Below are 23,781 nucleotides of genomic sequence, written 5' to 3'. Positions count from 1 at the left end.
CCGCATGTAGCGCTTGCTGCTATTGTTATTCTGCATTCGTCTCCGCACGCAGACCAACTGTAGTACACCGTGTTACCAGACGTCTGTGATAGTGTAGTGTTGTAGGAACTGTGACCATGGTGTATTCGAACCCTGAAAAGGCGGAGATGATACTCATCTATGGCGAGTGTCGACGAAATGCAGCTGAAGCCTGCAGGGTGTATGCAGAACGGTACCCGGACAGAGAGCATCCAACGTGCCCGACATTGCAGAACATCTACCGCCTACTGTATGCAACAGGTATGGTCGTAGCACGCAAACGGGTCCGTAACAGGCCCGTCACAGGAGAAGCGGGTGCAGTTGGTGTGTTAGCTGTTGTTACCATGAACCCACACATGAGTACACGGGACATTGCGAGAGCCGGTGGACTGAATCAAAGTAGTGTCATGCGCATACTGCATCGTCACCGCTTTCACCCGTTTTATGTGTCGCTACATCAGCAATTACATGGTGATGACTTTAATCATCGAGTGCAATTCTGTCAATGGGCATTAACAGAGAATGCGTTGCAGTTCTACCTGTTTACCGATGAAGCGGGTTTCACAAACCACGGGGCAGTGAATCTACGGAACATGCACTACTGGTGCGTGGACAATCCTCGCTGGCTCAGACAGGTAGAGCGACAGCGACCGTGGACTGTAAATGTATGGTGCTGGTGCGGAACCATTGGCGACCACCTCATTGGTCCTGACTTCATTGCAGGGGCCCAAACAGCTGCAACATACATCGCGTTTCTACAGAATGATCTGCCAACGTTGCTCGAAAATGTCACACTGGAAACGCGTCGACGTATGTGGTATCAGCATGATGGTGCATTTGCACATTCCGCAATTAACACTAGGCTGACCCTTGACAGGATGTTTCATAGGACGTGGAGGACGCATAAATTGGCCAGCCCGTTCTCCTGATCTTACACCTCTGGACTTCTTTCTGTGGGGTACGTTAAAGGAGAATGTGTACCGTGATGTGCCTACAACTCCAGAGGATATGAAACAACGTATTGTGGCAGCCTGCGGTGACATTACACCAGATGTACTGCGGCGTGTACGACATTCATTACGCCAGAGATTGCAATTGTGTGCAGCAAATGATGGCCACCACATTGAACATCTATTGGCCTGACATGTCGGTACACACTCTATTCCACTCCGTAATTGAAAACGGAAACCACGTGTGTACGTGTACCTCACCCCTCATGGTAATGTACATGTGCGTCAGTGAAAAAGACCAATAAAAAGGTGTTAGCATGTGGACGAAATGTGCTGTTCCAGTCTCTTCTGTACCTAAGGTCCATCACCGTTCCCTTTGGAGCCCTACGTAAGTCGGTGCTCTCCGATACACATGATCGAACAGCGGAGGAGTGGTACTCAAGCGTCAACTTTAGGTTACAATATCTCCGGAAGTAATTAACATTTTACAATACAACAAACGGCACTGATTACGTATTTGTTTATATGTTCAGATGTGCTAACAAAACTAACGGGGTTCCATTTAAAAAAAACGTAGGTTTGTGTTAAAAAAACATATTTCCGTGCATTTTTTTATGGTTTGTATTAATCAATTACACTAGCCCCTCTCGTCACGTTCGGTCTGTGGAATCGATTCGTCAGTATTTGATGTCGTTTACGAAATATATCCAGCGGTAATGTTAGGTGACTGACCCTTTACATATACATATATATCACACTTCTCGTTAATACAGCACGTGGTACCATGTTCCTATTAGTGTTTGCTTGAAATCCTGATCATTGTAATAGCTGCCTCAGTTCATGAGAGATTTTGTTTTCTTTTAGTTCCTCCATATGTGCAACATCATTTGCTCTTTTAAATGACAACTTCTTCATATAATTCACCAATTTGCTCTGTTTTCGTAGCTTTTATTTTTTATGATGCTGAATTTGTTGCTTTATTTAGCCCAGTAGTGGAAAATGGGGAATCCAGTGTACCTAAGGCATTTTGACTATAACCTTTATTCTATAATATCTATATTTTCGTATAGCATTAGCTGCATGTGTTTGCTGTAAATACGTACTGTAACATATCTTTAAACTGTGAATATATAGCTACACGTTTTAGAAAAAAACTGATGATTATGACATCATTGCATTACGTCATTTTACCCGATGTACCAGGTAAAATGAATCAGTAGCTGGGGTAATTAGTGTAAGGAATGCTATAATGTATTTAATTCCACGCATCCTATAGTACAAAATATATGTACTGAATAATATGTTCATTTAACAAAACACTGAACAATATAGTTTACAAAACGAAAATAGCAAACTATCAATTTAATTAACTATGGAAAAAAGCAATAATAATTTTTTAATAAAATAGCGACAAAAATGAAGAAGACGACTCGAGTATATGCTTATTCAGTAATTGGCCTCTTGGATATTCGTAAAACTACTAATGCCTCTTCAGAGAGGAGCCACAGCTATAGTTTTCAGGACTGTCCCACGCACTACATTCAGAATGACTCGAAAAAGCACAATAAATACACCAGTATCATTCCTCGTCAACTTTGCTGAATTCACCACATACTAGACACAGGTGTATGTTGTGGTATGTTGTGCTGGATGGCGCACTGTTTATTAGAAGCGCCATTATGAACAGCACTGATGGCATTTCTTAATTCACCTGTCCAATAAGCTCTCTCTGTTTTGTGGGTGTATGTCTGCAGCATCTGAATAGAGGAACCCATTTTTATAAAAGCGATGCATTACCCTATTTTGACTTACATTAAATCTCATCTAGCTGCCTACTTTCATTAGCGTGAAACTGAAGTAGAGTAAAATGACGCACTTGGCCTCTGTGCATCAAATTACCCAACAAGTTCCACACTTGTGTTTTGCTTAAGAGAAACAATACTTACGTAATCGTGAGTGTGAATGTGCAGAGATAGCCATAACAACAAAAACTTTTATTTTAACATAACACGGGAATAGGTTACCTCTTAGAAACTAGACATCAAATATTAGAAGAAACAAAGATAAAACACATTCTTGTTTCTTGTGCCAACAACTGGCAAGTAACAATTATTCCCACAGTCTGTATACATATTTGTATAGCAAAGCACCAGATGGCAGTACCGAACAGAGAAGACTAACCCTAATATTTAAAGACATATTGACGTGTCATTTTTTACCGAGCGATGTGGCGCAGTGGTTACACACTGGACTCGCATTCGGAAGGACGACGGTTCAATCCCGCGTCCGGCCATCCTGATTTAGGTTTTCCGTGATTTCCCTAAATCACTCCAGGCAAATGCCGGGATGGTTCCTCTGAAAGGGCACGGCCGACTTCCTTACCCATCCTTCCCTAATCCGATGAGACCGATGACCACACTGTCTGGTCTCCCTCCCCAAACCAACCAACCAACAACAATGTGTCATTTTACCTGTTGTGCCAAATTCCCCCACTCTTCTCTATAGCTCCCAGATTCTGGACAAATTCTCTTAATATGCATTTTGCTTCTATTTAGCTTTATGTCTCTTTTTACTCTCACTGTTAAAAGAATATTTTAATTTCCAATTTTGAAGTGATTTGAGATTATCACATGTTTTACAGTTTCATTATTATTTGATTATAAATTAACGAATTAAGGTTTGTCTTTCTTTCCTTTGGAGTTCCATTTTCTCTCTATCTCATTCAATGAGGATGTGTAAAGGGCAAACATGTTTATCTTTTCAGCAATTTCTATTGAAGCTGTCATTTCTGGAAGCACATTTGATGTTTAACACTCGAGGACCAGTCTTCAGTGTTTATTGTACCTTATTATTCAAATGTTTCATTATGATCTTATAACAGGGTTTACACCATTTGTCAGCTCTTAATTTATTTCTCCTCACTCATCATAAGAATGTGAGCCTATTGATGAATGTACTTTCACAGCTATCATGGACAAGACTTTGTTTATTTTTTAAAATAGTCTAGATATTCTGCAATACCTTCGATATAAGTAAAATATTTTTAATTTTCTTGTCCACAATAAAACCTTCACTTGATTTGCTCATATGGTCTATTCCTATGAAGTAAAACACGTGATTTTATTTTAATTGTAATTTTTCTTAATTTTCACATATCTGATGTCACTGAAATATCCAATTTGATCTTATTTACCTCTTATGGCAAGTCCTCTATCCTGTACTTAGATACTACAGTTAACTGTCCAAAAGTAAAAAAAATAATGTAGAAGATTAACATATAAACACTTAGACTCTCTTCTTCTTTTAACAGTTTACTTAGAAAATAACGCAGAAGATTAACACATAAAATTAAACATTTAGGGTCTTTTCTTCTTTTAACAGTTTACTGCTGTTACACACACACACACACACACACACACACACACACATATACTCATTCACTCACTCACTACAATACTGTTGGCTCCATTTTCTTGTAGGGTTTCTAAAATGTTTACCTGTTGGCTTATTAATAATAATATATCAATACCAGTGCTGGGAGTACCAATCACAAAAGGTTATAGTTTCATCATTATCTACCCAGCATCCTCTATGTATCCTTTATGTGACTGAAAGTAAGGTACATACATATGTCCTGTGAAACATAGCTAACATATTTTGCTTTTGTGCAACATCTTAAACAAAAAGAAATTATTCAATGAATGCTATTATTTCTGTATTTTTGTAATAACTTTTTATCCTCAAAATTAGTGCATTTATCTCTTCTTCAAACCACAAAAAGTGGGCAAAAATAGTCTGGTGGCTGCTAAGTACAAATCCGTTCTTTATTTTGCAGATTGTCAAGGACCTTTGTAACTCATTTCTTTCATCAATAAGCTCAAACAATTCTGAAAAATCTGTAGTGGTATTGGAAATTTAAATTATGAGTGTAAGTAACACAGAAGGACATATAAGTGATTGTATGTGCTACCAGTAGCAGAAATGAATACAACATATTCCAGTGTAAGTACTGATTTTTAATCTCAGGTTTCTGTTGTGAAGATACAATTCTGGAAGAGATTTTCTTGGAAAATACATGCCAAATTTACATCTACAATCATCTGAAAATGGTTATATGTTACTCTGTATGAAAGAAGGGATTGCTATTGTCTAGTTTGCATAATTATAAAAAATTAATGAAATTAATTTTTTCCTTGCAATATCACAAAATGTATAATAATAGCAAGAAATGTAAATATCTTATCGCCATTTGTAACTGCTGGCTAGTCACATATTGTCTGACATTTGTGTTATCACTTTACTGTCTGTTGCATCTCTTTGTAGACTTTCCAAAGATAGGGAACATTTACTCCATATCAGTAAATGATGTTTGACTGTTGGTCTACTAATAACAGAGCATAAATTGTTAGTTCAAACAAAGAAAAAATGCAAAGGCATTTTTCTAAATTGTCACATACTGTTTGAAAACACATTAACACCACTGCCAGGAGTACCAAGCACAAAAGATGATGGTCTCCCTATATTCACAATATGCTCCATAAGTTGCTATTCACACATGTTTTAATTTTCAAAATACAGCAATGTAAATTAAATTTCCTAGTCATTTCATCTTTGTGAAAATTGTATATGAAAATATACATTATTTTTATTATACATCTGTCAGGCAGATTTTCTAAGTAGGTTTAATATGTAAATATTATTTCCATGTTGTAAAGAGGTTTTTAGCAATTGTTATATGCCTAAAGACAGTGTTGGTGTTTAGAAACTTAAATTTTTACCTATATCTCTCTCTATCAGCTATTTTATTATTATTCCTAGTGAGGAACTCAGAAGTATGTGAACAATTTAAAGACCACATTACTTAGGCATATCATAACATAAAATTCAGTTTGCCAATATCATAAATTGCAAGATTATTTACAAGAAGTATCATCGATTTCTTTAGCATTCAGTTTATTTAACATTGCTGAAGCTAAGCTGTACAAATGATCATGCAAAATTCTTCTAGGCTTTATAAATATTTGCAAAAATCCTGATGACCATACAGGAAAATATCTTAGAGGAATGCAGTGAAGGGTAGAAGACAAAGATTGTTTATGATTCAGATATACAGTAACAAAATATTGTATGCAAATATGAATAAATTAGTTACTTTACTGCCTCCAGGATTAACAGTGTTGATAAATGACATAAATAAATTACTTGTACATGATGCATATATTTGTATAAATGTCACTTGTGATAAAAGGAAGTTGGCCACTTGTTGTAGGAATGTCATATTTCAAGCTGCCATGTTAAAATTCTGCATGGAAATTACTTTAGACAATTGTAATACTAAGAAAAGTCTTCCAGTGATATGTGGAGTAAGTCTTATATATATATAATTATGATGATGTATCACTGAAAATATTTTTGAGTGCTAAGTTACATTAACTCATCAGTCCTTATATGTTTTGTGTTGACACATACAGATATTCATCCAAAAATCTAAATCATTAAATATCACAATTGTTTTGTTGGTTTTGTATTATTGCAATACACATCAACAATGGGATGCCGCATTTGCAGGTCAAGATTTACTTTTTTATTTACTCATAAATGTGTAATGGAATTGTCTTTCTCAAGTATTTAAAAATCTGTTTTTCTCTGTGTATTTCCCCAATAGTAATAATGGAATGTCCATCAGATTTACATAAATGTTAAAGGACTCTCTTTACAAATAAACTATATCCCCTGTATGTATAATCAACTTAAACAGATCTTATATCTATTGCAGATGGAAAATTTATGATTGGTAGTGTCCTTTGCAGCAGACCATAACTCTAAAAGCAACACTGAATATGGACTATTTGAAGGCCAAGTATCTGCATAACTTAGGGGGTTGAACTGTTACAGTTTCTCAAGAATTCTGTCTGCAGACCAAATATTAAGTTGTCTGTACACATAAATGCACATTAGTGTCTGTTTGGACTACCTTAGAGGTCATCCCACAAAAGTGATGAGAAAAATAACCTTTTCATGCTATAAGCAGAATTTTCGACTATCATTTGAACTATGTCATTCACTGTTCACCTGTGTTATCAACAATAATGAGTATAAAAGATTATAACAGTTGTTTTAGTGCCTGATTATTTATAAACTTGTAAAAATTGGCACATATTGTATTTCAATAAATAAAATATCAATAAATATATCATAAAACAAAATTATGGAAGAGGTTGTGTAAAAATAGAACTGAACTTATTTTAACAATACAGAACGTGTAACAATAGATCCAGCACAGGGTCCTATTCATTGTGAACATATTTCTATCTCATAAGCATTTAAATGTGATTTCAAAGTAATACTAATAACCACTGATTTAGTACCTAGAAACTGACAAGTAAGTGCATATTTATGTGAAATACTTCAAATGTTTTAGTATTATTGAATCATCTCTATCTATTCTCAATTATATTGGTTTCACTGTGACTGAATTCTGGTGTGTAATTTCACTATTTGTCTTTTGTCCAAACATCAGGGGAGTTATTTATTATCAACATTCACAATTAGTTGTGTAATTAATACTGAGTTATGCTCTGCTACAAGCTATGAATCCTATGTTTTATCACTTGGTTACTGAGTAATAGTCACAACAAAGCATCTAACAAATTACTATAGGTATGTATTCAGTCATGTACTTGTAATAAATGAGAATACTTCAATTATTCCTAAAATTTGATTTGTCAGAGAGACAGAATTACCCTCTGTAACATTTTTGGGCATTATTATGTTGCCCACTTACACTTTCCTGAAAACATGGAGCACTTCAATAAAATGACTGTTAATTTGATACATTAATGAAAAAGATTCAAATCAATGAATTACTATGTTTGAACACATAACATAAGGCACCACATTTTCGGAATTAGAACTTTGTACTATATGCACTGCTCTTAAATCAAAAGTGTTCTTTGAAGATTCCCATAGGTACAGCATGAATTAGTCCCATGTGACAACCTACAGGTTCAGCTGGAGACAGCACATAAACTCACTTCATTTTAACAAAATTTAAAGGAGGAATAGGCTTTCAAGAATATGATGAAGTTATTGACATTACAGTGTTGGAAAAAGCTTTCTTTTGTAATTTGCTAAGAACCAGAGTATAACATGCCTTGATAATTTGTAAATGAAAGGCTTTCTCCTGCAGACTGACACCAGAACTGTAATACTACTAACAGCTCAAGTATGAATTTTAGCACTTGAACTGAATGGATGCAGTACAATAGCTAACTTGCCCACCGAGAAGGATCACTTTTGTGTTATTTTGTTAAAAAGGCTGTATAAATAAATTCCAGTCAAACTAGAAAATCCATCAGATTATTTATATAAAAAGAAGGAATTAGTTTTAGTAACTGACATAAGGACTGGCCCAAGCTTACATATAAATTCAAACACATTTTGAGTTTATGGTCTTGTAGTCTAATGAAACATGAAAATTGCACATAGTTAGCTGACCAAGATTAATAAGAATGTTATGAGCAGGTGACAGAGCCTGCTAAAGGACATCCATCATCCTAAAAATGAAAAATATCAGAAAGGCTTGCAGAGATAGAAGATTTGGAATAATCTGTGTGTCACTTGTGAGTGTCAAAATGTGGTAATTCCCATTTTCACGAATTTTTGAGTAGAAAAAACTGGTTGGTCCGCTCATACCTTTCTGTTATTTAAAAAATACAACTACAGAACATTTACAGGTTTACATTTGGCTAATTTATGAGATGGATGTTAGCACTATAATTCGTATTATAATTTCAGTTAAGCAAAGAAGGATATCTTAATTCACTGTCGCCTTTCTCCACCATCTATATTTTAATCATTTAGGAGCTTTCAAAATATTACACAAAATGAATGTGAGAATGAGAGCAACTTAATTTTTCTTCGTGTCAAACTGAATTGCTAACAAATTTTTTATGAGAAAGATACCAACAGTTATCAGGCTGAGCTTACCAGTAAAAATGTGAGATGTATACTTCTGAGAAGCATTTTTGCTCGAAATTTAGCACAACAGATAACGAAATTATTGTCACCCATAACATGCTTGAGATGGTTTCTCATACAACAATGATGTGTTTTACATCTATCTTTTTTGAACTCTGTAGAAGTTAGGATTGCATATATCATTTTATCCACATTGAATACGCAGAGCTCCACAATCGTTTCTGAAATAGTTGGTGCATCACCCAATGTATTAGTGACCTAATTAAATTCAGATTTGACATGCAATGAAAAAGTTCATCAATCTCAATTTGTTTTCAGTCCTCATTATTTTTTTCCTTTATTATACAGAATAAATCTATATGTACAAAATCTTCTCTGTCACTGTCAGAATGTGTAAACATTTTATAATTCACGTTTTAAGGGTGCAAAATGCTAAATGATGTATGTGTCTCAAATAATTTTCCGATTTACTTGTATCCATGACGAAACACACGTTTATTATTGTAACTTTCTTCTATAGACAGGATTGATGTTGATAAGTATGGTTGAAAAAATGTATTTAACTTTGTCAAATTTTGTATTTTTCGCTGAACACTGTGATGCAATTTTTACCATTTTTCACTTAAGACACCTATGTATATTATTGTGAAAATATGTGTCAGGGAGTATCCCAAACTTTACTCAATGCTAACTGTTTATTAAAGGGAAAACAGTAAACTAGAGTGCTTCCAAATTTTATACTGTTATTAACATAAAAGACATTGTAAATTTTTTCTCTTATCAAGTTCCATAATTTAGTGGCTCTAATGTTAATATTTTCTCTTGTTTGTCAGTTTTATGGACATTGCCTTGGTGATGTATGATTTATGGCTCTTAGGGCATAGTCTTAAGCATAATTACATACCTAACAGGAGAAATCATCAGAGGTTTTGGAGGTAGATATAGACGTTAATTGCCTCTTAAATAAAAATCTTCGAACAGTTTACTTGTCGCAATAGCCAGAATAGCTAATCTGTTTACTTGTTAGAAAGGATTCACGTTTAACGGAAGTGAGTTTTGCCTGGCCACTGAAATTTAGATTCTCTTTGGTTTCTCAAAACTACTACAGGTTGAAATGATTTTTTTAATGACAAATTTCCTTCTCAACCCTTATCCATTGCGTTTTTGTTTTCTGTGTTTCTCCAGAAACCTCGTTCCTGATCGCATATCGAACAATGATCTTTGTATCTGCACAACTGCCACTGCATTGCGATGTTATCCAAACGCTGGCCGACAGCTGTTAGTAGAGTTGAAGAGCGTTCTGAACACATATGTGGAAATAGTTAGCAGTATTAGTTTTGTTAATGCTACTACTTACAACTTGTAAAATTTGAGACCTCCTCTATTCTTGGTACTTTTGTTTCACGTCCGGAAATATTTTATATTCCTCTATCCATTATTCTATAGTAATAATTAAATTTGGGAACAAATATAATCTCAGAGAATCATACCTGGTTGTCCAGTAGCTCTGGCTGTCGTCCATTGCAGCAGGTAAACGGTGAAGCCAATAATTATGCCCAGGCCCATGCCTGTGGTCCTGAGGCCTATAAGAGAATACGCACTTATCGCGAAAATTTCTGTTTAGCAGCTATTGCTGGATACTTCAGGTACAGTGTAGGAAGAACACCTAGAAATGGAACTGAACTGTATCCACGTCGATTAAAAAAAGTATTGGTTACCTTTTGTCGGTGGAATAGGATTGGAGTAAGTATGTTGTTAACATGACACCTTTTGCAGCTTTCCTGTCCTTTGTGAAACTTGCTGGTGTAATTTTTATAGCAAAAACCCCGGTTTATCCCCAAATAGGAAATTTCTCCACAAAGGAATCTTCTCTTACATTTCAAGATTAGGATAGGCGTTCTTTTGTTTATGTACTCTCTCTTTCAGCTATGGTAAAATAATGTTAATAACACTCATCTAAAAGACAGTATTTTTTCCATATGTTTACTGCAGTTGGCGCCTTAGGTTTGTTGTATTGTATTCATGAAATAAGAACATTTTCAGCAGACGTCAGTAAGAGATATGCTAGGAGTACATGAATCTCACTTATACTATAGTGTGCATTACTGCCACATTATGATGACATCACAGGTTGGGTATAATCCTGGTAATAGGGTAACGACCCATTCAATATGGCAGAAATGCTGTAGTTGGGCCTTGAAAAAATGGCAGGTAAATAGTGCCCAATTATAGGTGACTGTGACATTGTCAGAAATCAGCCAGCCTCAATTATGGCGTACACTGCACCGTAAGTGAGGTCGCCATTCTGTTTATAATGTCCACTTCTTTCCACAATCTGCATAAACGACATTTCCAAATGGTTTGAAGTTTACGCAAGGTCACACCAATGCTAAATTTGATGATCTTGTGCACTGTCATTAACTATGGTTATGTGTAGTATTACGGCACGAGTTTAGATTAAGACCTGTGCCAAGGCACTTCAGAAGTTGATGGCTTGTATGCCGAAATTTTTGCGGAATTAGTTGCACATCATATCCCTTACAGTCTGCAGACAATACAGTGATTTCATAAAAGACGGTACTTTTATAGTGAAGAAGGATAAGTCACCGCAGAAACTCTCACACATAGCAGATTCATAGAGCGTGGGTGGGAAGGGCTATTGCGGGAGAGGGGAGAGAGACGTAGGGCGCGAACTCCTGGAAGTTAGGGGCGTTGAGGCGTCCTATTAGTCCACCCTGATTTCAGGTACACGTGTGGCTCCGGTGAACTGAAAGCTGTTCGGCGTGAGCAGCGCACACAGTTGATGCGGCAGGTGAGCAGGAACTGCGCCTACCAGACGGAGCACTTGTTGGTGGGGTTCATGGGAGACCCGGGCGGGCAGTGGTAGGCGCGAGCGAAGTCCCACGAGTTGCTCAGTGGCCCCAGCACGCGCACCGGGCCCGGCGAGTGCACCGACGAGCGGATCTTGGTGAGCGCGTCCTCGGGCCGCATCGAGCCGCACCAGATCTGCGCGTAGTTGAGGAAGAACAGCTGGTCGTGGGTCAGGTTGATGCCGGGCAGCAGCGGCTCCTCGCCGTGCCGCGACACCCACTTGCGATAAGCCTGAAACATCGCACCGTCTCCGTTACACCACTGGCTGCTCACGGACCAACCGACCTACCAACCAAAATTGGGCGTATGTAAGCACTTTGGCCAACCGACCGACCAATTTTTCTTGTCGAGCAGTTGGTTGGACATGATCACCACTAGACAGTCTGACGGCACCCCTACCCCCCCCCCCCCCCCGCCCCCGCCAATACACCAAACAAATTACGGCGTGTATAGCACCGACGGCCTTACAGAAGTTCGTCTTCTGCCGCTGCTCGCGGGATTCGCCGTTTAAGTACACTGAGGTGACAAAAGTCATGGGATAGCAATATGCGCATATACCACGTGATCAAAAAGTCAGTATCCATTTGAAAACTGAATAAATCACGGAATAATGTAGATAGAGAGGTACAAGTTGACACACATGCTTGGAATGACATGGGGTTTTTGCACGATGGCGCTTGTAATATTATTGGGATTTACGTAGTGTGAAAGCTGAAAGTACCCTTGGAAAGGCATTCACCTATCTGTATATTAAATGATCAACTAATGAGATGAGACATATTCTTTGAAAGACATTTGTTTTATATAATTTATGTAACTGTAAAGATGCGCATCTAGCGCGGACGCTAATACATCGATTGCGCAGTCAAAGAAACACTTTCACAGAAGCTGAACTGACGTTCCGCTTCGATCTAAATAAAAGATGACAGTAAAAAACTTTTGTAGATCTTCAGATTTTATGTACTTCTGCTTGTAATGTGGAAACGTAAAGCAGGTTGACTTTAAGCTAAAAAAGTGAGCGGTCTTGCCAGCGTGCAGACAACATTATTAATTAATAAAATTCAAGTAATTTATGTTCGAAACTGTAAATCGGCAAGTTATTGTTATGAAGGTGTTGAACGGTGCAAGAATTGTCTCGAGGGAAGGAGAAAAGTAATGACTGTAATTTGTGACAAAAACGTGAACCAAGGAGCTAGGATAGGACAGGCTGAAATCTGATCGCACCATACAGTTAGAAAATTACTTATGTAAGTTATACTGTCTATAAATAAGCCCTAATTGCTTGTGAGAATTGTTTGAATATATTTAGTGTTTACCAGATTTCTTATTCTATTCTTTTCTTTATTTTTTTACCTCTATGTCATAATATTTTTATAAATGTCAAACAGCCTTTACTACAGCAGAGAATACTGCGGCATCCTGGTCGTAGACAGAAGGCCGCTCCTTGTCTTCTATACAACTCATAGCTGCCCCATTTATTAATGATTTCATTTGCAAATGCAATTTTTTTATTGTTAATTGTTAAAGGTCCCTTAGGTAATTATAAAATTCATACTGATTGCGTAAAGAAATCCGGGTTGTTCTTTTCCAAATAATAGAAGTCTTTGCGTAATCAAAAACTAGCCTCCTGACAACGATCAGGAGCCGACCAATAGACGGACGTCTTCGACCGCTTTCGTGTCTCCTGTGGCAAAGCTGTGCCAAACTGGGAACACGACATTCTAGTATGAAACACAGTATATACGAGGCCTGTTCAGAAAGTAAGCTCCGATTGATTGCCAAATTGAAACCACAGTGAACATCAGAAATGTTTTACTTGTAACAATTAGCTACACCTTTCAGCTACTTCTCTACGTAGTCGCCGTTCTGACTTAGACTTTTGTCATAGCGTTGTACCAACTTTTCAATAGCCTCATCATAGAAGGCAGCCGCCAGTGCTTTCCGCCAATTCTCCACGCTGGCCTACACCTCGTTGTCTGTGTCAAAATGTTGTCGTCAAAGACAGCGGTTCATGTGACCAGAGATGAAACTCAGGGGGAGACAATTGCGGACTGTATTGTGGGTAAACTAACATTTCCATTTGCAAACGATGCAGGAGCATCTTCATTGCCCCTGCAGAATGCGGCTGAGAATTGTCTTGAAGACGAAACAGCACGACAGTTATGTAATGTTAGCTGCATAGCTTCAGGCGAAATTTCTCACCAGGCCCTCGTACTTGGCGGCAGACACTATTTTCTAGACATCTTTACGCACTCACTGCGAGCTCAGAAATGAGAAGAGCGACGTGATGCTAACTGGAGTTATACTAGAGACACTACCCAACACATCTGTGCAAAGCTTTATCGGATTTTCATAGTCGTTTCCATTTCGCGACCGATCGGAGCTTACTTTCTGAACGCCCCTCGTATATATATATATATATATATATATATATATATATATATATATATATATATATATATATATATAATTATCAGATTAAAATTGAAAAAAAATTCAAATATATTTAACCTAAAATTTTTTTATCATACTAGACGCTCCATCCCATATTGCTAGACGCGTGAAAGATCTCTTGCGCGCGTCGTTTGGTGATGATCGTGTGCTCAGCCGCCACTTTCGTCATGCTTGGCCTCCCAGGTCCCCAGACCTCAGTCCGTGCGATTATTGGCTTTGGGATTACCTGAAGTCGCAAGTGTATCGTGATCGACCGACATCTCTAGGGATGCTGAAAGACAACGTCTCACCATAATTCCGGAGTTGCTTTACAGTGCTGTCTACAACATTATTCCTCGACTACAGCTATTGTTGAGGAATGATGGTGGACATATTGAGCATTTCCTGTAAAGAATATCGTCTTTGCTTTGTCTTACTTTATTATGCTAATTATTGCTATTCTGATCGATGGAGCGCCATATGTCAGACATTTTTTGAACTTTAGTATTTTTTTGGTTCTAATAAAACCCCACGTCTTTCGAAGCATGTGTGTCAATTTGTACCTCTCTATCTACATTATTCCGTGATTTATTCAGTTTTCAAATTTATACTGACTTTTTGATCACCCGGTACATACGGCGGTAGTACCGTATACACAAGGTAAAAGAGCAGTTCATACACTCAGGTGATTCCTGTGAAAAGGTTTCCTACGTGATTATGGCCACACGACGGTAATTAACAGCATGGTAACGCAGAATCGTAGCTGAGCCTAGGCACGTGGGAAATTCAGGGACCGTCAGGGAATTCAATATTCCGGGATCTACAGTATCAAGTGTTTGTCGAGAATACCAAATTTCAGGCATTGCCTCTCGTCGTGGGCAACGTAATTTCCGACGACCGAGAGCATCGGTGTTTGAGTACACTTGTGAGTGCTAACAGAAGACAAGCGACACTGCTCGAAATAACTGCAGAAATCAATGTGCGACATTGCGACAAACATTTCCTCTAGGTTAGTGCGGCGAAATTAGGCGTTAATGGACGTTGGCAGCAGACGACCGACGCAAGTGCCTTTGCTAACAGCACGACATCGCCTCCAGAGCCTCTCCTGGGCTCGTGACCATATCGGCTGTACTCTAGACGACTGGAAAACTGTGGCCTGATCCAATGAGTCCCGATTTCAGTTGGTAAGAGCTGAATGTAGGGTTCGAGTGTGGCGCAGCCCCACGACGACGTGGACTCAGGTTGTGAACAATGCACTATGCAAGCCAGTGGTGGCCCCGTAATTGTATGGGCTGTGTTTCCATGGAATGGACTGGGTCTTCTGGTCCAATGGAAACGATCATTGACTGAAAATGGTTATGTTCAACTACTTGGAGACCATTTGCAGCCACTGTAGAAGACAGTGCGCCACGTCACCTGACCACAACTGTTCTCTATTGGTTTGTAGAACATTCTGGACAATTGGAGCGAATGATTTGGCCACCCAGATCGTCTGACATGAATCGCACTGAACACTTACGGGACATAATCGAGAGGTCAGTCCTGCACCGGCAACACTTTCGCAATCATGGACGACTCGAGAGGGAGCATGGCTCAATATTTCTGCAGGGGATTTTCAACGACTTCTTTAGTCCATTCCACGTCTAGTTGCTGCACTATGCCAGGGAGGTCAGACGTGATAGTAGGAGGGTTCCCGTGACTTTTGTCATCTCAGTGCAGATCGCTCTTCGTACTGCCTTATAGATAGCAGTCGGACAAGTCGGAACAGGTCTAAGGCCTGAATGGGGTCAAATCAAATGGCTCTGAGCACTATGGGACTCAACTGCTGTGGTTATCAGTCCCCTAGAACTTAGAACTACTTAAACCTAACTAACCTAAGGACATCACACACATCCATGCCCGAGGCAGGATTCGAACCTGCGACCGTAGCAGTCGCACAGTTCCGGACTGCGCGCCTAGAACCGCGAGACCACCGCGGCCGGCTAAGGCCTAAATCCTAGTGGTGTTTACGTTTTAGTCATTTCTCTAGACGATATAGTGTGACAAAAATGTATAACCAAACTCTCAGGTAACATTTCTCACACGTAGAGGAAGAAATCATATTAATAGGACATGAGTCCTGAAACCCTTCATCTCCATGTTAGAGTTACGTTTCTATAGATCTCATTTCACTTCTCTTCATAATCACAGTAAACATGAGAAACGGCCAGAAAGAGAACGTATCAGCATTACAGAAAACGCTTTCTTATATGAAATGCATAGCGTACCTCCTTGTTTACATTATGGAACATTTTACTCTTCGCAATTCCCTCCACTAGAATGATACATGTATCAACCCGCCGTCGCACTGAATCTCTGTTGCTCTGGTATAGTCGGCCGGTGTGGCCGAGCGGTTCTAGGCGCTTCACTCTGGAACAGCGCGACCGCTACGGTCGCAGGTTCGAATCCTGCCTCGGGCATGGATGTGCGTGATGTCCTTAGGTTAGTTAGGTTTAAGTAGTTCTAAGTTCTAGGGGACTGATGACCTCAGATGTTAAGTCCCATAGTGCTCAGACCCATTTGAACCATTTTTTTTGCTCTGGTATATCCTTCGAGAATTGCATATTATTTCGCAGCCTTCAGCAATATGTACAGAGTGTACATCTTGTACCGGAGTACACAAGAAATTTCAAATGCCTCCGAAACGCTAGTGTGTTTAGCTATGGAGAGCGTGGAGGTCGAGGAATTGGTCTACATCTACCTATCCATCCGTCACGGGATATGTTATTTAGAAGCACATAAGCATTAACTGAAATGATAAGAAAAGCCACCGTGCAAGAAGTATATGTTTTGTCGCACAGCTAAAGGCACATGTTCTAGCAGAAGAGGCCGAGCATTCTTTAAGAAACCATGCCAAGTTTCTGCGTTGAGCCTGGGCGGAAGAATATGATGCCGCAGTGTCACCAACAATGCCGTCCGAAACGTTGACAAAAAATCTTCGTTGATGACATGATTCTGCATAGATGCACCACTGCATCAGAGATTCAATGCGACAGGGGGTTGACGCATGTATTCTTGTTAACGAAGGCCATTTTCAACATCTCATTTAGAACAGAGTTTCATACTGTCACCAAGAGCGTATTTTGAACATTTCACGAAAAACAGAGTTTCATATAATGCTGACACTTTCTGTTTCGGTGTGTTTTCCGAAATTCATGTGACTATGAAGATAAGTAGAAAATCAGCTCTATCATGGAAAGGAAGTGTTTGCGGACTAATAATGTAATACATATCCTTCCTCTGTGTGTGGGGAATGATTCCTGAAACTTAGGATGTAGCTTTTTGTTGTGTCCTGTATACATAATCCCACCGGATAGGAAAAATCAAGCCGGCCGGGGTGGCCGAGCGGTTCTAGGCCCTACAGTCTGGAACCGTGCGACCGCTACGGTCGCAGGTTCGAATCCTGCTTCTGGAATGGATGTGTGTGATGTCCTTAGGTTAGTTAGGTTTAAGTAGTTCTAAGTTATAGGGGACTGATGACCTCAGAAGTTAAGTCTCATAGTGTTCAGAGCCATTTAGGAAAAATCGATCACCTCCAGAAGACATGACGCCAATAGCGTATGACACTGCCTCTGGCCTTGATAATGCCCTACATAAGGCGAGAAAGAGGGTCCACAAATTTCTTTAGGTATGTCATATCCAACTGTAGCTATCCACTGATGATTGGACCTTGTACACCCACCATACTGTGGGGGCGCTGACTGCCACACTTGGCCCGCTGTTCCTAACAGTCCCAGACATTTCCTATGAGATTTTCGGCTTACTTAGCGAGGCGATTGAGTACCCGAGTGTTTGTCAAATGAGGAACGCATGCGCGTGTCCCAATGAATACGGCTGTTGTCTTGGAAGAGAGGGATATTCACAGCGTACTCATCACGAAAATAAACAAGAATGAGCTGCAGTTGATCACCGGGAATGATGGAGCAAATTTCCTGATTCGCGTTCGCGACAATCTGAATGAATGGGCGTAAGAAATCGTACGAAGACAACTACCCAAAAATCTCAGAACCACCTCTCCTCTCAACTACACCCTCAGTGCACTGCGGGTTAAACGCCTCGCATCATCTGAAAAGAGGCAAAATCACAACTCCTTGGGCACACTGCATACCTCCAGACAACTACTGTCCGGTTTACGTTGTTTAGGCCCTTTCAGGGCGCGCAGAAATATGTGCCGCTATAAGCAATGGCCTTTTAAGAGATATCCGACTCCAAATTGCCATCGCATGCAGCTCGCTTCATAACGGTCGCTAGGAAATTCGTTGAGATGGACGCGCAGTCTCTGATTTCAAGAATCCTAGTCGAGTTTGAAATTGATTGTTATCATTGGGAAGGTGTGACGCTCTTCTCCAATCCGTGGCGCTTAGGATCTTTTCACGACCACCGTTCTCACAAAGAGACGTCGCGGTGAGTTGTACAACATTCCCTGTCGACACATTCGACACTCCACGTTGTTACAACAACAAATCGGGCAACTATATTTACGGTGTGATCAGGGGCACTTCCGAGCACGATAGCTCCTTTCTGCAATTACATAACATACAAGTACATTAAGAAATATTTAGATGGCTATATATAGAGCCTATTTACTTTAAGCCTGGTGTCTTGTTTTCTTTCCACTTTCCTTCATTAGATACGACTTTTTCACTATTGAAACAATTTTAGTCTACTTACATCTTTATTTATGAAGAACGTAGGATTTTTCTTTTACTCTCATGTTCAGAAAAAACGGAACACCTTGAACGACTAGAGATAGTACGTTCATAAATGCTCAAATGTGTGTGAATTTCTAAGGGACCAAACTGCTGAGGTCATCGGTCCCTAGACTTACACACTATTTAAATTAACTTAAACTGACTTATGCTGAGAACAACACACACACCCATGGCCGAGGGAGGACTCGAACCTTCGGCGGGAGGGGCCACGCATTCAGTGACATGGCGCCTCTAATTGCGCGGCCAATCAGCGCGGCTAGGACTTTCATATTCACAGGATATGTACATTAGTATGTTCTGCAGAAATGATTAGCATTTGAGTCATGTAAACATCGACATCGCGGAACAACAACACTTACCGATAACACGTGCCTGCTGTTCTCGTTGACGCTATCAGTGTGAATTGAGCAGACGTGCAGGATGCTTGGCAAACTTATTCTGGAACCGTACCGTCAAATTAACGACGGAAAGAGGGAGCGTTATTGGTCTGGGAGAACCCGGGAAATTGCTACTCGTGTGGAACGAAGTGTCTCGGCAGTGCAACGGGTGCAGCGCTGTGACTCAGTGCCAACCACCACAGATGAACTTCGGAACCAGGTGAACGCAGCATGGATGGCTATACCACAGGAGGCCATTCGCGCGTTATACGCGTCGATGTCATCAGGCGTGGAACAATTTATCAGGATCCATGGCGGATCCCGTGCCTACTAGAAATGGGACAGATACTGAACCAAGGTGACTGGAATGCTAATCGTTTCTGCACAATATACTAATGTATGTATACGTCCTGTGAATATGAACGTCCTGTCTCTAATCGTTCAAGCCGTTATGTTTGCTCTGAACATGAATGTAATTTATTCTTTGTTTCATCGCCTCAGTTGTATATTTTTTATGACTGGTATCGATCAATATTTTATCGTCTTCACATGTATGTAGTTTCTAACCACGATCAACTCTTGTGTCTAGAATACTGTATTCTGTAGTAGAGTCAGTGAAAGAAGATTCCTACAGCTGTGAGCACTGTTGTCAACTTTCATCTGAACCGAACGACTGCAGACGAAAACAATAGCTGACTATGCCGACTATGAAGCTGCGGCAACACCGAGACGTTGGCGTAGAGACGTATGGAAAACACGTTGCATGGGGGTTACCCATTGTTAATACAAGAATGGAATGTAGTTGAGAAATTTTATGTGTGACATTTTGATGTGTAGTACATTGTGGATAGGATGGGCCACGTATGTGACTACATAGATTTGAAGATCATCGTAACTACGAGGGTGAGTCAAATGACAACGTTAAATATTTTTAAAAATATTTTTTATTGTGCAGAAGTGGTACAAAACTGTATCACTTTTCAACACAATCTCCCCAGACGCTCAATGCAAGTCCTCCAGCGCTTACAAAGTGCATAAATTCCTTCATCAGAACGGAACTTCTTTCCTCCCATTGCGACTTCGAGTGGTCCAAACATATGGAAATCACTTGGGGCAAGGTCTGGTGAGTATGGTGGATGAGGAAGACATTCAAAATGCAGGTCTGTGATTGTTGCAGCTGTTGTACGGGCAGTGTGGGGCCTTGCATTGTCATGTTGCAAAAGGACACCTGCTGACTGCAATCCACGTCGCTTTGATTTGATTGCAGGCCGCAAATGATTTTTTAGGAAATCTGTGTACGATGTCCTGGTGACAGTGGTCCCTCTAGGCATGAAATGATCCAAAATAACGCCTTTTTCGCCCCAAAAGAGAGTCAGCATAACCTTCCCTCCCTGTGGTTCTGTTCGAAACTTCTTTGGTTTTGGTGATGAGGAATGGCGCCATTCCTTGCACGCTCTCTTCGTTTCCGGTCGGTGGAAGTGAACCCAGGTTTCGTCCCCAGTAACGATTCTTGCAACGAAGCCATCACCTTCTCGTTCAAAGCGCCGAAGAAGTTCCTTCACAAGCATCAACACGTCGTTCTCTCATTTCAGGAGTCAGCTGCCGTGGCAACCATCTTGCAGACACTTCGTGACACTGGAGCACATCATGCACAATGTGGTGTGCTGACCCATGAATAATCTGTAAACATGCTGTAATGTCATTCAGTGTCACTCGACGGTTTTTCTTCATTATGGCTTCAACTGCTGCAATGTTCTGTGGAGTCACAACTCGTTGTGCCTGACCTGGACGAGGAGCATCTTCCACTTCCTACTCCATTCGTAGACTTGCTGCTGTGACAAACATGCATCACCGTACTGAACCTTCATTCGTCCATGAATTTCAATAGGTTTCAAACCTACGCTACGCAAAAACCGAATAACAGAACTCTGTTCTTCCCTGGTGCAAGTCGCAAGTGGGGCGGCCATCTTTATACTGATACTGCGACGGCATGTGTGCATCTGAACTATGCTGCCACCTACAGGCCATTCTGCACACTGTTTGTAGCACGCTTACCAACTTACAGGATAACGGCGCGAAATTTCGATTTATTATTATAAATTTAAGGTTTTTATTTGACTCGCCATTGTAGTAATCTAAACAAATGAATGTGCAACTGAGACGATGAAGTAAAGGATAAATTAAAACCTCGTCAACGTTGTGGAATCTCTTGTCATGTATGTATCGTTAACAGTAGGCTTGTTTTTCTCTGTCCGGTTATTGTAAAATCCATGTAACTACACTCCTGGAAACTGAAATAAGAACACCGTGAATTCATTGTCCCAGGAAGGGGAAACTTTATTGACACATTCCTGGGGTCAGATACATCACATGATCACACTGACAGAACCACAGACACATAGACACAGGCAACAGAGCATGCACAATGTCGGCACTAGTACAGTGTATATCCACCTTTTGCAGCAATGCAGGCTGCTATTCTCCCATGGAGACGATCGTAGAGATGCTGGATGTAGTCCTGTGGAACGGCTTGCCATGCCATTTCCACCTGGCGCCTCAGTTGGACCAGCGTTCGTGCTGGACGTGCAGACCGCGTGAGACGACGCTTCATCCAGTCCCAAACATGCTCAATGGGGGACAGATCCGGAGATCTTGCTGGCCAGGGTAGTTGACTTACACCTTCTAGAGCACGTTGGGTGGCACGGGATACATGCGGACGTGCACTGTCCTGTTGGAACAGCAAGTTCCCTTGCCGGTCTAAGAATGGTAGAACGATGGGTTCGATGACGGTTTGGATGTACCGTGCACTATTCAGTGTCCCCTCGACGATCACCAGTGGTGTACGGCCAGTGTAGGAGATCGCTCCCCACACCATGATGCCGGGTGTTGGCCCTGTGTGCCTCGGTCGTATGCAGTCCCGATTGTGGCGCTCACCTGCACGGCGCCAAACACGCATACGACCATCATTGGCACCAAGGCAGAAGCGACTCTCATCGCTGAAGACGACACGTCTCCATTCGTCCCTCCATTCACGCCTGTCGCGACACCACTGGAGGCGGGCTGCACGATGTTGGGGCGTGAGCGGAAGACGGCCTAACGGTGTGCGGGACCGTAGCCCAGCTTCATGGAGACGGTTGCGAATGGTCCTCGCCGATACCCCAGGAGCAACAGTGTCCCTAATTTGCTGGGAAGTGGCGGTGCGGTCCCCTACGGCACTGCGTAGGATCCTACGGTCTTGGCGTGCATCCGTGCGTCGCTGCGGTCCGGTCCCAGGTCGACGGGCACGTGCACCTTCCGCCGACCACTGGCGACAACATCGATGTACTGTGGAGACCTCACGCCCCACGTGTTGAGCAATTCGGCGGTACGTCCACCCGGCCTCCCGCATGCCCACTATACGCCCTCGCACAAAGTCCGTCAACTGCACATACGGTTCACGTCCACGCTGTCGCGGCATGCTACCAGTGTTAAAGACTACGATGGAGCTCCGTATGCCACGGCAAACTGACTGACACTGACGGCGGCGGTGCACAAATGCTGCGCAGCTAGCGCCATTCGACGGCCAACACCGCGGTTCCTGGTGTGTCCGCTGTGCCGTGCGTGTGATCATTGCTTGTACAGCCCTCTCGCAGTGTCCGGAGCAAGTATGGTGGGTCTGACACACCGGTGTCAATGTGTTCTTTTTTCCATTTCCAGGAGTGTATTTACATTCATAAAATTGGTGTCTTTTCTGAGAGATCACTCATAGGGAAAATAATTCTAGAATTCTGCCTGTTGGCACATCTAAGAATAATAATTGCTGTAAGACGCTTTGAGACCAATGACGGGATTATGCCAGCAATATATGAATAATTTGCAGCCCTTTCCTCAATCGCGCTTCAGTGATGGAACCTACAAGCTGGAAAAACATTATACATCGCTTTGACACAGGTGTGCGGCGCTCACCCGGAAGGACTGCTTGAGGCCGCCGTTGTCGGCGATGTTCTCGCCCTGCGTCATGCGGCCGTTGACGAAGAGGCCCACCTCGTCCAGCTTGTAGCGCGAGTACTGGTCGATGATGCACTGCGCGCGCTCGCGGAAGGCGCGCACCGTAGCGTTGTTCCACCACTGCATCATGTTGCCGTCCTTGTCGAACTGCCGGCCTGCAACACAGTTACTGCCGTCAGCCCGGGTACCAGGCCCATGGCCGCGCGTGCCAAGTACATCCAGGGAGTCAAACAGGTGTCCAATATTTTGTGTGGTGGTAGCACTCAGCGCGACAAGAAAAACAGATTCAATAGAAGTGGGTCCGGAAACCGATACTTTCTGAGGTTTCATCTACATCTGCATCTATATCTACATGGATACTCTGCAAATCTTATCTTAGAAGCTAGATTAAGAAAACAGAAACCTACATCTACA

At 41.1% G+C, this 23,781-nt stretch overlaps 1 protein-coding gene across 1 annotated transcript in view; it reads right to left on the bottom strand.

Annotated features, from left to right (window-relative positions):
* Nucleotides 1–10,607: 10,607 nt before the first annotated feature.
* Nucleotides 10,608–23,781, bottom strand: part of LOC126253174 (neprilysin-1-like) — a 615,357-nt gene continuing 602,183 nt past the window's right edge. Inside the window, exons 12-13 of the mRNA XM_049954333.1 lie at nt 23,326–23,522; nt 10,608–12,050 (exon numbers count right to left, since the gene is read on the bottom strand). Coding sequence (XP_049810290.1) covers nt 11,778–12,050; nt 23,326–23,522 — 470 coding nt within the window. The 3' untranslated portion in view covers nt 10,608–11,777. The remainder of the gene's footprint in view (nt 12,051–23,325; nt 23,523–23,781) is intronic.

This window comes from Schistocerca nitens, chromosome 4 (genome assembly GCF_023898315.1).
Source record: "Schistocerca nitens isolate TAMUIC-IGC-003100 chromosome 4, iqSchNite1.1, whole genome shotgun sequence".
NCBI classification, from domain to species: Eukaryota; Metazoa; Arthropoda; class Insecta; order Orthoptera; family Acrididae; genus Schistocerca; species Schistocerca nitens.
Note: the sequence above shows the minus strand (reverse complement) of the source record. Positions and strands in the feature narration are given on the sequence as shown.